The 17,131-nt window shown below is 45.3% G+C and overlaps 1 protein-coding gene across 1 annotated transcript in view; it reads left to right on the forward strand.

The window, feature by feature from the left end:
- The window catches only part of Clstn2 (calsyntenin 2), a 556,633-nt gene that overhangs the window by 452,911 nt on the left and 86,591 nt on the right, over nucleotides 1-17,131 (forward strand). The window contains exon 6 of the mRNA XM_051206591.1: nucleotides 11,302-11,487. Within this exon, the coding sequence (XP_051062548.1) occupies nucleotides 11,302-11,487 (186 nt within the window). The remainder of the gene's footprint in view (nucleotides 1-11,301; nucleotides 11,488-17,131) is intronic.

Here is a 17,131-nt window from a genome sequence, read left to right on the forward strand (position 1 = left end):
AGAAAAACCACATGGTAGACAAACAATGCAATCAAAGGGTAGAATATGCTAAAAGGCCCAACCTGACCCAAGTCAGCATCTACTTGTATTTATGATTAATCGAAAGTCAGTATGTAAGGCAAGAATACTGCAAGGGGCCCAAAGGGACTCCTTATCTATCTCCTTTGAGCCTTGGAGTTTGGGGAAACAAGGTCAAGAAAGAAACATGCTGTAGCCCATTTCCTTTCCTCCAGTCCATAGCAGAGCAGCCATAAGATAAGCTAAAAGCAACTAAGCACACCCCATGGAGTAAGAGATACCCACAGCATTCCAGTACTAAATAATCGCAAATATGCCATATCATCTTCTACAGAGCTACTGATTCAGAACCCCAAGACTGCCTCCTTAACAGGCCAATGACAATGATATTTATCTATCTTGGCCTGGATCCATCTCCACTAGGGTTAGGATCTTGACTTCCAGCTCCACCCAAGTCCACTGACCCCCAGCACATCACTGTCAACCCATTCCAGCAGTCCCTTCTGGGGCCAGGATGTGTAGCCTTGCTTTCAAGCTTCGTTTTGGCTCTAAGTTAACAAGATAGTTATCTTTACCAGTGATGTCCTTGGAAGTTTCATTTCTCTAACATGATTGCAAAACTCAGGTGACTCCTTTGCTTGGACTATCCCAGTGTGTTCACTAGTGTGTACTAGTCTATGCTGTGCAGCAAGTGTCAGCGGCTTACATGGACTTCTTTATCCCTCCCTGTTACTGTGGGGCTATGGCTGATGTATTTCTCTGCAACAGTGATCCAGATCACAAGGGTCTGGGCATCTGTTCCACCTTCTCATTCCAGAGCCTTCACTGGTCAGTACCCTAACTGGTGCAAGTGGTTCTTTTGGTAGATGTAGAAACGACCAAGAGTGAATAGAAACACACATTGCCTCACAAAGCTTCTACCCAGAACTGTGCACTGTCATATCCACTTGTCAAGCCACAAACCAAACCCAAAGTTACAGGGTTTATATAATAATCCAATCTCTGCAGACCCCACTTCCTCACAAGAGGCCTTTTCTCTGACTATAAAATATATCTATGCCCTCCTTAGTATCTTCAAAAGTCCCTCAGATTACTGCCCAAAGTTATGATGCCCATAACGTCTAAAGAGGGGACTTCTGTTCAGAGACCTGTGATCCAAAATGAACTTGGTATTTGCTATGCACAGATACAATATATAGCGCGAAGTTCAGAAGCAGGGTAGCCCGTGAACAGTCTCATTCAAGACAAGGAAGGAAAGAAGCCTACACTGTCCGTCAGTGTTACATGACACTGATGCAACCCTATCATAAAAAGTTATGAAGTCCCTATTGGGGGGAAGGAGGGTTCGTGCAGGGGCCCTGACACCAAAATCTGGGTACAGTCCTGCACATTGCTCTGTAGTTTCTGGCTTCAACTCTGGGAAGTCCTTCCTTTTCAATTATCTATCTTGACCACATCTAAAAGTGACACTGGAAAGCAATGTTCTTCAGCAGCTGAATGACGTTCTTCACTTGCATTCTACTCAGGAATACTAGGGCTTAGGGGTTTTCCATAATAGTCATAACCTGTTAAAATTCTCCATTCAGATCTATCCACTGTTGTTTTATGATCAAAAAAAATCATGCCACTGAAGCCAAAATCAATAGGGACAGAGATGTGTAACCCTCCTGGAAGCAGGAAGGCATATTCTAGAATGTCACAATAACCCTGTGCTGCATCTGTGGTTCTTATGAGATTGCAACCTATGCCCTGCCCTGGATGATGGAAAGAAAGGAAGGAAAACCTTTATACCAGAAGACCTTTGGGCAGGTGATCCTAAAGCCAGCTACCATCCCATGCATTCTACAGACAGAAATCTGAGAGGTGTGATGATGGGGCTTGTGTAGTGTGTGAATTCTGAAGAGAAAGCAAAGTCTGGGCTTGCTAGTCACAGGGGGCATCCCAGAAGAGAAGTTAAGTAGTTGGATAATACTGTCTGGTATAGGATACAGGGACAAAGAGAAGTAAAGAGCTTGCCATAGTAATTGGTCCAGGTGAGAAATGATGGCTGTAAGACAGGAATGAAGACACGTTAGCCTTGGGAGCTGTCGAAACCATGCTACAGGTTTAGTGGGTTCTAAAGGAGCCCTGGATGTATAGCATAGAATGCTGTGAAGCTCTAAAAACTGAACCTGAGGACCTTGGAAGTAGGTCTTAGAAAAGAGTTTGGATATGTACTGTTTAAAGCAGAGATTCTCAAGGTATCTTCAGGGAAGGGCTGTGAGCAGTAAGAGTCATGGAGCACTGGGAGAAGCAAGCTTTTTTTAAAAAGAGGAATGAATAGCAAATATACAACCCAGACTATTACTGTTATTAGACTGAAAAAATATGAAATTACTTTGTGGAAGTATGGCTGGCTGCCCATGCCTTCATTCTGTCTCTGGGCTTGGTAGACCTATAGTAAGCAGACGAGGGGCTGGGTTGGAAGTGAGCAGCCTGTTCTGGAACATGCCCTTGCCCCCACACTCTTCAGGGTGAGGTGAACATGAGGTTCCCACCCATCTGCCAGGCAAGCTGTCGCAGGTGGCACAGGTTCTTCAGTGTGACAGTGACAAGCTAGGGAAAGGGGTCTAAAAAGAAAAGCCTGGGTGCTGGACAGGAAGCAGCCTGAAGGTTCCTAGTATCTGCTGATGAGTGTGACTCTGACACCTATAGGTTAAGACAGAGGAGCCAGTAATCTCATTGTTGGTTAGGGATAGGGTAAACCCCCTGCCTTGCCCCATTGCCTGGAAACTAAAGAAAATGTCAGAGCAAGGCAAACTTTCAGTTACTTTATTTGGCCTTCATTAAGAATATATAAAGATACTAAATAGGACTGAGAACACAGGAGGCTTCCAATATTAAAACAGTTTATAATTATTTTCATACATGTGCTCACCCCTACACACACACACACTCTCTCTCTCTCTCTCTCTCTCTCACACACACACACACACACACACACAGAGAGAGAGAGAGAGAGAGAGAGAGAGAGAGAGAGAGAGAGCATTGGGGTATCTAGAATCCTTCCTATTTAAAAGCCTGCCAATTAGCAGTTGACCAGGAGTTAGGGGGATGAGAGATGAGCAAGGTATGCCAAACCATAAGGATGGTAACAGATTCCTGATGCTGGGCAGTAAGAATTACAGCATGCACATGTGTGTATGCATGTATGCATGTGTGCATGCATGTGTGCATGTGACCTGAGTCCTACACAGGACCGCCTATTTTATAGATAAGTATTGTGTGCTTGCTCAGTTGTGACAAACTGATCTGACTCTAGAATGGGACTGGAACATAAACTGATAGGTAAATATTTGTTTCTCAGGAGTGGGGCTGGAGGGAGGGAGACTCTTCACCAAGGCAAACCCCAGAAGCTTCCTTTCCAGAGCCCCTAGGAGGTGAGAGCAGAGGGACAAGAAACAGAGCCCCAGACAGAGGGACCAGCTAGAGCATGGCCTGAGGCTTAACTGAAGATCTGGGTACAGAGAGCTGCGCCACCCCTCCTCTGCTTTTGTAGTTAATTATCTCTTTTAGTAGGAATTAAAAGGTAGTAAAAATGCTACTGCTAAAATAAAATATAGCAAATGGCAAAGGGTCAGTCATAAAGGAAGAGAGGGGAGTCCTTACATTTGTAATTGAGTTCACAGACTTTGTGTTGTGTTTCTTTTTAAATGGTTTCTCTGTGTAATTGTTTTTAATTGGAAAAGAGAAAGGCAAATAATTTAACACTCAGACACTCAGAATGTATGTGCCTATGCATATCAGGCGTAGGGCTAAGTGGTTGGCATTTATTATCTCATATAAACACTATAATTGACTCTGAACTAGGTGTTTGTGTGAATAAATTCACACGGAGAAGGAAATGGCTTGCCCCCAGGAGTAAACAACAGAGCCGAGATCACACCAGAACTGGCTTCAAAGCCCTAGTCTTGGCAGTTATGCTCTGGTGCCTACCTTTGGGACAGTTATTTAGTGTTCCCATTCTACAGGTTAAGAAACCAAGGCTTAGGAAGATTAAAGAATGTGACCAATGAAAGCTGGCAAAGAGGGCAAGTCATGTCATTTGTGTGTTCTGTTGCAAATGGAAACCAGGGATCTGTTGTTTTGAAATCATTAAGAGCTATATGACAGTAGCTCCTAACCAATCAACTAAGCAGGGCCCCTTTGAACAGTAGCTCAGATTTCACATCCTGCCACATTCCCAGCCTCTTCAGTGACTCTGACTCCTGCCTCCCTCCAACAGAGTAAGACCCAGGACTGTAACTCATGAGTTGGGAAAAGAAAATCAACTCAGAAAAGCAAGGAATGCTTGAAGTCTAGTTTAGGGCTCAGGTCAACCCAGTACAGCAGCTGGCCTCTGAGTGGCTGTATGATTCCCAGTCAGTCATACACCCTCAAGCCAGCCCAGCTTCTTGGTCATAGTTCTGTTATGGCCCAACCTGAAAATAGCATTTCTCATGTCTCCAGGGGCCTGGTTACAAGGATAGCAGAACCTGCCTTCAGATTCCCATGGATGCCAGCTTTCGGAAGCTGATAAAGACAGCCCATATTTCCCAAGCCCTGCCCAGCTTCTAAGTGGTCCCAACTCAGTGCACAAAAATCTCATGAGATGCATCTGCAATCTTCCCCATTTTGCATAAGAAACTGGGGAGGGGGTGTGCCAGTGGTGCAGCAGCTGGTAAGTAGAGGAGGCGGTGTCTGCACTCAGGACCAAGCTGCTTGTTCTGTACCATACCATCTACCAATCCCTTGGCCCTTGGAACCCAGATGCCGAGAGGGGGACTCATCCTGCAGAGCCACAGGGGGAGATGTCAGCTCTTGTCACTCCCTTCCACACAGGCCTTGGGTGACATACCAAAGAATTCTTTCCCAGGCCAACACTCACGGTCCTGGCCACCTGCCTCCAGAACTCCTTTCTACCTGTACCCACAGCAGGGCCTCAGCATGTACACACTCTCTGGGAAGTGCCAGGATGCTAGGTTGTTCAAGCCGGGGTTGGGAGAACTTATACAACTTTCTCTACCTACATCATACCATTTGAACTTACACAGCCCTGGGAGAGACATATTAGAATTCTCTGGCCTGCGACTTTCTGCTGATTCCACAGTGTGGTATGAACTATATCTTATATTTTCTGTGTTTTGGTGCTTTGACACACAGAGTTTTGCTTGCCCTGTAAAATGCAAACCCGTCGATCCATAGCCCACCATAAACTTTTCATACATGACCCTCACACTATTGCCCCCATAATCCAGACATGGTTACCACACCAAGCATAGCCTTGGTGCCCTAGAGGCCTCTAAAATTCCCTAACTGGCCAAGGCTGGCCTACATGTACTACTGTCCTTTACTGTTCTTTCCCATGGAAGACACCTAAAGCAACGTCTGCAGTTTCTGGGACTCACTGCATCTCCATTGGCATCACCACTCTGTGTGTGGTCCCTCATTTCCCTGAGGAACCTGTGTGGATAGCAACATCTCCATCAGTAATTGTATTACACACATAGTAATAATTATGCTAACAATGATGGTAAAAACCTGGATTAAAACAAACACCCTAGTCTCTTCCTCCAGCAAGCCTGTCTTTGAGTGTCCTCAGCAGTAAACATGTCCTCTTTGCTCTTGGAATCTGATGTTCCTGTCAGCCTTAAGCTGGCATATAACTGTCTCTCTCCTGAAAGTAAGAGGTGAGAATTGTCTCATGCCCCATGTTTGTCCTGTGGAACAATGACAAGAAAGGAACATACATGCCATTAGTAACAGCAGTAGGCTCTACTTTTGGGGTTTGATGCACTCCCAAAGAAATGGCATTTGAGTGATCCTCATTGGACAGTAAGAGAAGCGAAACTCAGAGGAATTCAGTGAGTTAGCCCTCATATCCAGCAGAGCCAGCGTGTAAACACCTGTCTGTCCAGACACAGAGATGACTCTGAAAGTTGACTGAATTGTGCCAGATGGAGGATCCTGCCGCTTTGCATGCTCCTAGAAGAGCTGATACCCTGCACTGATGGATCACGGGGTAGCTTGCTGGTGTGCTCTGCTATTTGGAAAGTGAATGCTCGGGCCCAGCATGGCTCTTAAAGGGGCATTTGGAGCTCAGTCTGGGTATTTCATGTCCGCTCAAACACATACTTCTGTTTCTTCCTTGGCCCTGAAATGAAATCTAAATCTCCTATGCAGCATTCACTCTCTGACTTCCACTTAACTGCTGCAGCCTGTTCCTTCCTTATCCACTGTCCCAATTTGGATGCACAAGATGGCCATTGCTTAGTACCATGATACCAAGGTACCATAACACAGTAGTTTCTCCTGGTAGCAGGGACACCTTTGGTGTCCGAATCCAAGTTACCAAATTTCTCTTAGAGAAAGCACTGAAAGATTACTGTTCAAACCTATCAGAGAACTCCTTTCTCACCTTCCCACCCCCAGTATCTCAACATCCAGCCGATTCCCAGTTTACAGGAACCCAGCGACTTCCAGGAGACCAGATGCTCCTTTAGCTGCTGAGAGTGGAGGCTGGGAGGAGCTAGAGACATCCAGAAATGCCCAACTAGCTTGTCTAGGATAAGTCTGTCTGTCCCTTCCACCCTCCTGTGACATTCCAAAGGCCAGGTTGGAACAATGACTTGAATGCCTTGGTAGAAAAGCCACAAAGCCGTGCTTTCTAGAAACGTGGTTCACTCCTTTTCAACTAGGTGATTACTAGTCTCCTAGTAAGAAAATGTGTGAGCCCGAAATTTAGCAAGAATGTTAATAAAATCATCATGTTTCCAAATTCTTAATCCACAGAAAGGAGTTTAAATCCCAATGCCATTCCTCTCTTCACATCCTTAGGAAAACTGGCAGGGTAATTTAGGACTTGTTATTAAAACAGCAGGCAGTCGACTTCTTTCTGTTAACTTAAGGAAAAAAAAATTGAATCAGTTTATAAACAAGCATCTAGAGCCTTAAAGGTTGACAAGATTTTTGTTTATAAGGAGGGACAGTTCAGGACATTTGGGAAGCTTGTGACCCCAGAACTGAGACGGTCTTACAGGGGCATTGTGGGAAGGTCCCTAGGCTGGGCCCTTAGGCTTCCCTGTCTCTTTTGAGGTTCATGATCAGCCCAGGAGCAGATGGGATCATTCCAGATGAGGCAACAGAGGCTGTGAGATGACAGTGACTTTGCTAAGGTCACATGTCTGCATTTGGAGAAATTGAGATTCACGTCCAAACCTCTCTAGTCTTCTAGAGGAGCATGGCCCCCCAGGCCTCATGAAGCCACAGCTGAAAATTGGTGTGACTTCCCCAGGGTCATGCAACCCTTTCATAAAATCTCCCCCACTGAGCCTGGGGATTTGCCAGAACTGAGAATAGCTGCCATTTTCACAGAGTCATATTTGACCATGGGTGTCCACAAAGCCATGGAGCGCTACCGCTGTTGCTATCGTGTGTGTGTGTGTGTGTGTGTGTGTGTGTGTGTGTGTGTGTGTGTGTCTCATCATTATTCCCCAGGCCGTGAATTTACTGTCTCAGAGTCACGCTGAAGCCAACCACACTCCTTGGTCCTTTGTGGATAACAGGGTTATCCCTTTAAGAAACCAGTGCAAATATGTCTTTAAAAATGAATCTGTTTAAAAAAAAATGCCAATTGTCTTAAGTTCTGGTGAATTCTTAAGCTTAGCAGGGACTTCTGCAAATGAGTCGTGTGGCCCTGGGCAAGGCACACCAATTTTCAGCCGTCAGCTTCATAATTTGTGCAATTACGGCAATAACATCCCCAGGCTGGGTCCCAGGGAGGATTAAATGAAAGTGCAGATGTAGGAGTATGCGGTGGATGAACTGACCACTATCATTCAATGCATGGTAATATAACAGCAATGTATTTTTGAAAATGTCCCTGTGTCCGATGGTGAAGTAACCCTACTTTTAATTCCCTCTCCCCAAATTCTGAGTAGTTGCTGCAAATTTATGGAGACCATTCAGACTCTGGAAGGGGGGAAGATTTCCTTTGGCTCCCTCAAGCCTTCCTCACCTCTTTTTTCAAGAGTTAGAGATGTTTGTGTGAGCTTCCTAGTCTCTCAAGGACGCTGTACTCAGAAAGCTTCATCGACTTACTTTACTGGATAGTGGCAATTTTGCCTGTTCCTCATAACCCTCGAAAACAAGCCTCGTGAGGTCACCAGAGCAACTGGCAATATGCTACTTTTAAAGCCCTTTTGTACCTGACTTTTCCCATAGTGGCTAGAAGAGGATCCAGCCCTCCCAACCAAGGGGGTTTCCAGAGAACAGATCCATTGGACTGGCCTTCTATCGGCTTTACTTCACGATTTAGTTTCTGCTCTATTTGCTCTCTCCCTGTGATATTTGAGATGGAATTTCTCATCAGAAATAATCATTCAGATATCTAAGTCAGGAAGATGGCTTCAAAGCCCATGGGATAAATGGCGTCAGTTCTGTGACTGGTCCATATAGGGCAGGACTTTTACACTTGAAGACCCTCAACCCAGTGCAGTTGGATTCATACCAAATTCCCCCTCACAAAACCATCTGCAACTCACTGAGAGGATCCCAGGTGGGAGGGAAGAAAGCAGGCCATTTTCTTGATGCTGTATCTTGTTTGGAAGGAAGCAGATTCCTCCATTGTTAACTATGGGCCAAATGCTTTGCCAAAAGCAGAAAAGCAAATGTATTCTGTACTCGTGTGGGGAGGACTGAAGACAGGATGGACAGGGTAGCAACAGAGAGTTACACACAGCTTTTGGATTCTGGCTGGGACTCAACATGGACTGCCATTGCAACAATGAAGTCTCCAGCCTTCTCCTGGCAAATATTTCCTGTACTCGGAGCTAGCTGTGGAGAATTCAAAAGTAAACATCACAACCCTGCTTTTAAGGAGTTCACAGTTACGGAGGGAGACAAACACAGGTGGATAGTTTCAGTGTGCTACCTGAGGGGATTTGGAGCACTTTCCTTGGCTAGCTAACAAGAATCTGGAGACATGATTTAGTTACCTCCCAAACTGGGAGCCTAATTCTTCATGATGATGCGGTGAGCACTGTGGAAATGTGATAGAGACATCTACCTAGACAGGAAATCTCAGAAGGATGCATGAAGGATGTGGCAGGAGGGAAGGAGATGCCATGCAGAAAAAAACAGCATGATCAAACACAGTGGCATGAAACGTTCTATATCTGGGACACATTACTAGCTAGTTGTGGATGGCTTCTTAGAATACTGTGGGTGTCAGACAAAAGCCTTCCTTTCCTTTGCTCGATTGTCTATTCTTGGGATTGATTGAGAACTTTGGTTGGGTGCAGATGGCTTGGTGGGTATGTTAGAATGGTATAGTCTCAGCTCCTGGAGGCTGGGATTTGGTATACTTTCCTTTCTGAATTTGGAACTACTCACCAGGACATCTTCCCATTGTCAGTTCCCTGAGGCTGACCCTCACAACCATGGTATGCAACTTTTGCTCATCATGTGGCTTTTGATAATGCTTCTCAAAAGCAGCTGATTAACACGACAGCTCAGAGCTAAACCTGCATTATATGGTTACCTAGAACATGTTAGGGATCTATTACAAGCAGACCTTTCTTGCCAGGAAACTGCAATCAGAACCCCATTATATGCAGGAATATGTTGTAACACTTGACCCTCATCCCAGCTCTGTAAAACTTGTATTAATGTCCCTGATATGCTGATGAGGTACCTGCAGCTTGGAAGTCCTTAGAACCTCACAGCCAAACCAAGATCCTTGCTGTCATTACACCAAGTAGAACACATCAGTTCTTGGCATTCAGGCCTCAGGTTCATATGAGAACAATCTAAAGGTGCTTTGTCACCCTTCTGATAGGCCAGCACAGCCTTATTCATCACCTACTCTCTCTTTCATTCCTGACTTTTTCCACGTTGCATCCATGTGTGGCATGTTGTGGCATGTGGAAACACCAAACAAATGGCTCATCAGTAAAGGAAGCCACCTGAATGGTCCCTAAGGCTGGATTTCTCCATGTATCTCTTTGATGGATGCCAGTGTCGCACTAGGGGCCCATGTACCTGGTGGCTGCACACTGACATAAAGTCTCACAAATGCAGGTGACATCAGGCATTTCAAAGATTTCCATTTCTATTTGGCAAGAGGATATCATATAATGATGTTCTATATGACAAACACTTGGGGCTTGTCAGCTCATTACACCCATAGTTTACATCCTTTGCCGACTCCACCCATTCTTCTGAATCTAAGTATGGTTGAGAGTGGTTACACAGCTTCTCAGAGGTATCCTTGCAGTATAGAGTTCTGTCTGTCATCAGGGACAATGCATTATTAGTTTCTGGGAGCTTGCTTTGTCTGGAATCAGTGGCTCTTCCTTTCGATTGCCGCTATTATGAATCAATCAATTCCCCCCTGGACCCACTCAGTGTTTATTCTCTTTGATTACTCTGTTCTTCTGTGCTGCCATTTTGATTGTGGCTTGTGCTTCTCTTCAATGCTTTATCACCTCACAATTATTTTCCCACTGAAAAGCAGTGGCAGGGTGATCATCGAGATCTGAGTCACAGTTTTGAGTGTTTGAGAAACCTTCTGCTCTCCTTTGTCACCTCGCGTATGCCTTGGAGGACCACGCTTCCTTTCATTTTGAAATAAAGCACATATGTTCCTAATAATCATCATGTGTACAATGGGGGAGATGGAGTAAGATGCAGTCCTCTAAAATGTCTACAGTAATGCACATAAAAGGGAAGAGGAGAGAGCACAGGCATCGGCTCACACACACCATCGGTCCCACTCTCCATCCCTCTCAGACTCCCCTCCCACCATTTCACAGTGACACACAGACTCCAAGTGTTCCCCCATTCATTCCTACCAGCAACCATCAGGCATCTTCAAGGTCAAGTGATGCTATCATTGTAATACTTATATCACATGTGCTAGCTAATGCTTCTCTTCCTGCCTTTTCCATGCATCACTGATGGTTTTTAATGCTGTGCCTCACTCTGTTTTCCCTACAATACACAGTGAACTGAGAAGCCAGTAGATGGCCAAGGTGTATAGTCTTCTGTGCCTCCGCACAACTGAGTACAGCCTTCTGGTTCACCTGATATTTTCTTAGGGCGGGGTGGGATCTTTAATCCAGCAAATGTAAAATTTCCATTATCCTCAGACTGTTGGCTAATCTATTTGTTGAAACAAATGATTTATTGGAACGAATTCATCTTTTCAAAACAAATGGCCTAGCAGGACTGACTGTAACTGATTTAATCTTCTTGTTTATTCAGACTGGACCAAAAGGATTGAATACCAGCCTGGCTCAGGAAGTATGCCCTTGTTCCCCAGCATCCACCTGGAGACGTGCGATGGCGCTGTGTCCTCTCTCCAGGTCACCGCCGAGCTGCAGACTAATTACATCGGCAAGGGCTGTGATCGTGAGACTTACTCTGAGAAATCCCTTCAGAAATTATGTGGTAGGCTTTTCTTTTGAGAATGTGTTCAATTAATAACTTTCAAGTGATAGATGCAAATGAAGTTTATCTAATTATTGGGGGGGGATCCGCCTTCCCCACCTGCCTCAGCCCTCCTGGATGCATATTTGCTTAGGACAGAAGGGTCAGAAAACTCAGTTTTGGCCTCAAACTCAACTGATTCAGAGTATGTGTGTGGCTTTAGGCAAGTGCCATGACAGACGCTTCCACTCTTCACCAGTAAGACAGGGATTAAATGGCAAAATTCAGTTAAAAGTTCTGTCACAGAGCCAAATGACACTCAAGGTCCTTCTGCCATGCCAGGCTTTGGAGAGCTGCCTGCCTAGGATCATTATAAAGAGTGGTGCCAGGAGCCTGCAAAAACATCTGACTCATCTCCACCAAGCAACTGCATAAGTCCAAGGCCTGATGCAAATGAAATGATTAAGGATTTTAATATAGGAAAAGCAAAACACTCAACTAAGTGTCTGAGGCTAAACACCTGCTCAGGCTACAGGCCTGTGGAGCTGAGCCCGGCTGTCCATAGCAAAGCAGCTTTGGGTAAAAGGGAGACAGGCAAGGGGTTGTTAATGGAGAGGAAGAATGAGCTGCAAGAAAGGAGAAAGGACAGGAATTACTGAGAGGAAATGGGCTGGCAAGAGGAAGCCATGGAGGATGGCTTAGAAGAAACCTGCCTTTATTGAATGCCCATGGTGTACATCCTGTGACTATTGATGTACATGGTGTACATCCCGTGATTGCTGAATGCCCATGGTGTACATCCTGTGACTCAGTATATGATTCTTCATCTGGTTTTCACATATTTACTGTGAGACTATATTTACTCAGCTTTAAAGATGGAAACTTGAAGACTCAAAGTATGAAAAGTATTGAAGTTTGCATAGAAAGTATCAGGGAGAGGATTTGAAAGAGGTGTATCTGAATGGTGGGGTCATTAGTCAAGAATTTATCACAGCCAGCTTGGTCCCTGTAGCTAACAATGTCTCTCCAGTGAATCTGTGCAAGAGAGGCTGACTTCTGTGAGGTTGATGGAGATCTTCATCTCACTTGGACATACAGTACTTCTCACTTGTTCTTGACTGGAATACCCAGGGACTCACTTGTGGCTCTCCAGTCTCACTGTGGGAGCTGAGGATAAGACTCCTTTCCACAGTGGGCTTTCCGCATTTGACAGTAGCCACACCTCTTCAAGAGGAAAGTGAGGTCCCTCCATGTAGTTTATTTGTCACCTCCATGAGGGACTCCACCACTATCTTTGGGAAATATTTCTCATTGTTTGTTCTTGCCCAAAGAATCAAGTGAAAATTTTAGCACATTCTACTTATCATACCACCAGGCTTTCAGGGAAGGTGTATGAGGCTGCCTGCCCCTCCGAACAATTCAGTAGATTGGGAGAAATAGTGTTTCAAACAGCTATTTCAAAAGTGGATATGTAGGCATTTGCAATGCTCACACAATGCTTCAAATCCTGCCCTTTCCTCTACTTAGTTCACAGAAGCCATACAATGTGACATCTTACTTGGAATGAATATCCCTTTACATTCTCCATGTACCTGTGGTGTCAGTGACCTTGACCCCATATGGCCACCTCGGGTTATACTCATTTCCCAAACTCCTTTGGGTAAGAAGGAAACGATGAATCGGCTTGTTAAAGATCAGAGGGCCCAAGGGCATACACTGTGACTTGATTTTGAATGTTGCTGGGAAAAGATGGGAGATAGAGCATTTTGAGCAAAGAAATAGCAGAACAAAATTGCATGTGGTGTGCCGTCATCTCACTCCATACGGCCTGCCAGCCTCTTAGGCTAACCCAACTGGGGACAGTCCCCCCAGGTGTGCTTCATCTGGTCCTGGAAGGCTGTTTCTCTCTGGTCACCTCCCCAGAAGACTGCCTATCATTCTTATGGGATCCCTGCCCAGTAACCATGGTGGCCAGATGAGTCTTTTCTCAGGTTAGAATCATTATTTCTGATTGGCTTGGAGGAGAACACAGCAAAACAGGGCTGAAGCACAGGGTAGAACATCAGAAGTCAGACCCTCTGGGACCTAAGAAAAAGGCAGGGGCTGGGTCACACACAACACACAGGCTGCGTGATGCTGTCTGACTCTTGTGGGCATTGTGGATCCTATTGACAGACATCTGCATTTTCAGTAGATGGCAGGAAGGTTTCTTGCTGGGTTTCTCATCTAAAGAGCTGCTGTGACACCTCAGTATTCATGCATTTTTCATCCTCCAAATCTGTATTGACTTTGGAGAGAAACAGGGAGAGCAATTAGGATGTTATTACCATAATCTAAACAACAGATAATGAGTTCTGAACCAGGCGAGTGGCCGTAGGCATGAATTTAGGACAGTTAAGAGGCAAAATCAGCAAGATTTAACAAGTGGTTAGCTGTTGAAAGGAAGACAGGAGGGATATAAGGTACCAGCATCAGTGTCTAGTTGGGTGACAGGAGCCACAACCTAAACCAGGAGCCCAGTAGCAAGGGTACATTTCTAGGACAGCACTGGCAGTCACCTGTGGAACCGCACATTCCAACCTCCTCCCCTGAGGCGCTGCCTCCACCTTGCAGTCCCAATACTGTGACTTGTTTTAAGCTGATATCCTGCCTCCCATTTTGTCCCTTCTTGTTTCTGCTCATCTCCGAGTCTTTGCTTTTCTCTCCCAAGCTCTCCCATTCAGTCACATGTCACCTGCACCCTTACCCAGTTAGGAGAAGTCCTGTGTTGCCTCTGTGGGAGCTGGGGCTCTGCAGCATCCTCTGTACTAATGTGGTTGGACAGTGACCCAGCCAGACTACTTCCCAAGAGGTGCAGTGAGTGATCCTGACTAAGGAAAAAGAGGGCAGTAGCTGATGTTTGCTGGTATCAAAAGGCACTAAGAAAATGTGACAGCATTTGAGACGGACCTGGAGAAACACTGTATGGCAGATATTTGCTTCTTGAGATTTAAACATGAAGGCACTCCCATTTTGCTTTGGAACAATTTGGTCGAGTTCCCTGTACCTATATTTCCTCCAGATCATAGACCAGAAACAGCCTAGGCTGAGCTCACCTTCCAGGCTCCCTATGAAGCCAGGCATCTTAGAAGAGGTGGTCACAGCCTTCTCCAACTTCAGGAACTCAGAAGGTCCTGTCTTAGGACCAGGTTTTCCAGATGTGAAATGTCACAGCATTGTATTGAGGTTGACATGCAAGAAGCAGCTCTCAGCCAAATCAAATTTGACATTAACAATGGCCCAAGAAAAGGTTCCCTTCCTTGACCCCATGTCAGTACATATTATATGCAATAGGAAAACACGTTGTGGTGCATATGCCCTTTGTAACACAGAGGCCAGGCTGTTCCTCAGAGGATCAGGGGCTCCTGGCAGCTGGCCACTACTTCCTTGAGCACAATGCCAAGGACAACAGTTTTGTTTGTAAGTCAGGAGTTCCCAGGGCAGGTTTTGTTGAAGGAAAAGCCACAGTGTATGAGCATGCTATTAAAATCAAGAAGCTCCCCAAACTAGAGCAGGGTGGGAAGACAACCCTATGTTCTCTAGGTTTGTACACTGGAGAGCCAGGGGATTCATACATGGATTACTTCAACAAATGTTTTGCTTGTCTAAATGCTATGTCATTCTTGAAATAATATAGAACCATCTATAACATTAAACAACCTAATAGTTTGGTTTTCTGGGAAGACAGGACATGGTAAAAGGTGTTGCAGTACAATGTTGAAGAAGTATGAGAGTTCATGGTTCTCTATGACAGCTTGCAGTTTAGCAGAGCCTGTCCAAAGAAACACCATCAGAGGCTCCGATGCCCTAACTAGGTAGATGTCCATGGCTCCACCCCAGGAGTCTGGCTACCTACCTGCCAGCCAATGCCCAGCTTGTTTCAGGTATAAATTCAAGTTTCTATTCTCAAGGCCTTCCTTCAGACCTCCGGCGTGTAGATGGAAAAATGGAAGCCATAGTTACCTATATCATTTCCTTCTGTGAGATCAGTAAGGATGGTCAGCCAGGTTATCCTACAGTACCTAATGGCCTCACAATCTCATTGGCTTGAAATAACAGAGGTTTATCATTCCTATCATATGTTCTCCTTGGATTGGGCAAAATCTCAGCTAATGGAGTAGCCTCTATCTTGAACACCATTTATCCCCAGAAAGATGGGAAAGATTCAAGGTAAATTGTAGACTATAACTTAATACTTCTTTCCTGATATATGTCTCTTGCATCCTCATTTCTCTGGACATGTGGCTGAGTTGATATTATAGGTCAAGAAACATATCATACACACATACATTCTTCTATCACCCAGACCCAATGATACACCAGGCACTTGAAGAGGGCCTTCCTGGGTTCTGCCAAAAAAAACTCTTCCTCATGGTAGTACCAGACATGGCTTAGCGAATACACAATAGTGAATACACAATTATTGAGATGACATGGAGTGATCTGCTTATCACTCACCATATGTCTTTCTGGGAATACTATAGAATGAGCCTTGACCTTAGATGAGACAGTTCCTCTCCCAGGATCCTCCCACTTATCTTCACCCTCTCCTGTGTCTACAATGGACTCTGAACACTCCATGCATATCACTCTTGCCACAGCCCCACCTTGGAATGCTAGAGGGCACTGGCTATCCACATTTGGGCTGTGCTCAGCAGAATACAGACCTGAGTGACCACCTTTCCATGTTCCATTTGACCTCCTACATCATCCAGTGCCCATAAATCCCTCCCATTCTGCTTTGTCTCTATTTGCTGCCCATAGCAGCATCTACACCCTGGTAGAGCCCAGGGAGTTGGAATCAGAGTTTACTACTGGTTTGAAGCCCCTAGCACTGAAGCTACAGCTGCAGTGTGTCACAAGAACATGACTTCTTTGCATTTAGTGGCTCTGGTAATTGTCACTGAGGACTCTAAAGGAGCAACCTAAGCATACTTGGATATGCAGTTACCACCACACCACGTCTGCCGGTGCCATGTCTTGTTTCCCCAAAGCTTTCCTATGGGCTGCTAAGGGAAGAAGAAAGAACTTTGAGTGGAAATGAATCTTCCTCGGTGTAATTATACCAAGAGCTGTATTCAGTCTGTTAAGTCAGTGGAAGTTTTCCCCATCTGGTTAAATGCATCATGTTCTCCAGCGGGCAACAACCGCAGACAGGGAAGGGGAACTGCCATCCCCTCACAGGAAGACACTGGAGCTCTGCTTGGCTAGTCTCGGTGTCCCCCTCTAGGAGCAGACACCTCGATGGAGAAAGGGTATCTCATGGGACCAAGGTGGCTGGTCATTGGACACTAGCCTGTATCAGACACACATCATCTGCTTATCACCTGTCTCTAGCCAGCCATGTGGTGGTGCAACCCTGATTGAGTTATTTCCTCCCTGGCCTTCAGTTTCCACATTTGCTAAGTACACAAAGAATTATAGAATTTTGTTCTAGGTCACTAAGGAGGTTCAGGAAGGTGCCTAGGCTGTGGAAATGGAAAGCCCTGATGATGGGCCCACTCAATAGCTGATTATAAGTCTGGGCTCCCTCAGCCCAGGGCCTCTTACCTACCAACCAGAATCTCGTGGTGTTCGTCATACAGATGTAACAAAGGAATGGATGTGGTAATTCACTAATTCTGGT

The sequence above is a fragment of the Phodopus roborovskii genome, unplaced genomic scaffold (genome assembly GCF_943737965.1).
Source record: "Phodopus roborovskii unplaced genomic scaffold, PHOROB, whole genome shotgun sequence".
Taxonomy (NCBI): domain Eukaryota; kingdom Metazoa; phylum Chordata; class Mammalia; order Rodentia; family Cricetidae; genus Phodopus; species Phodopus roborovskii.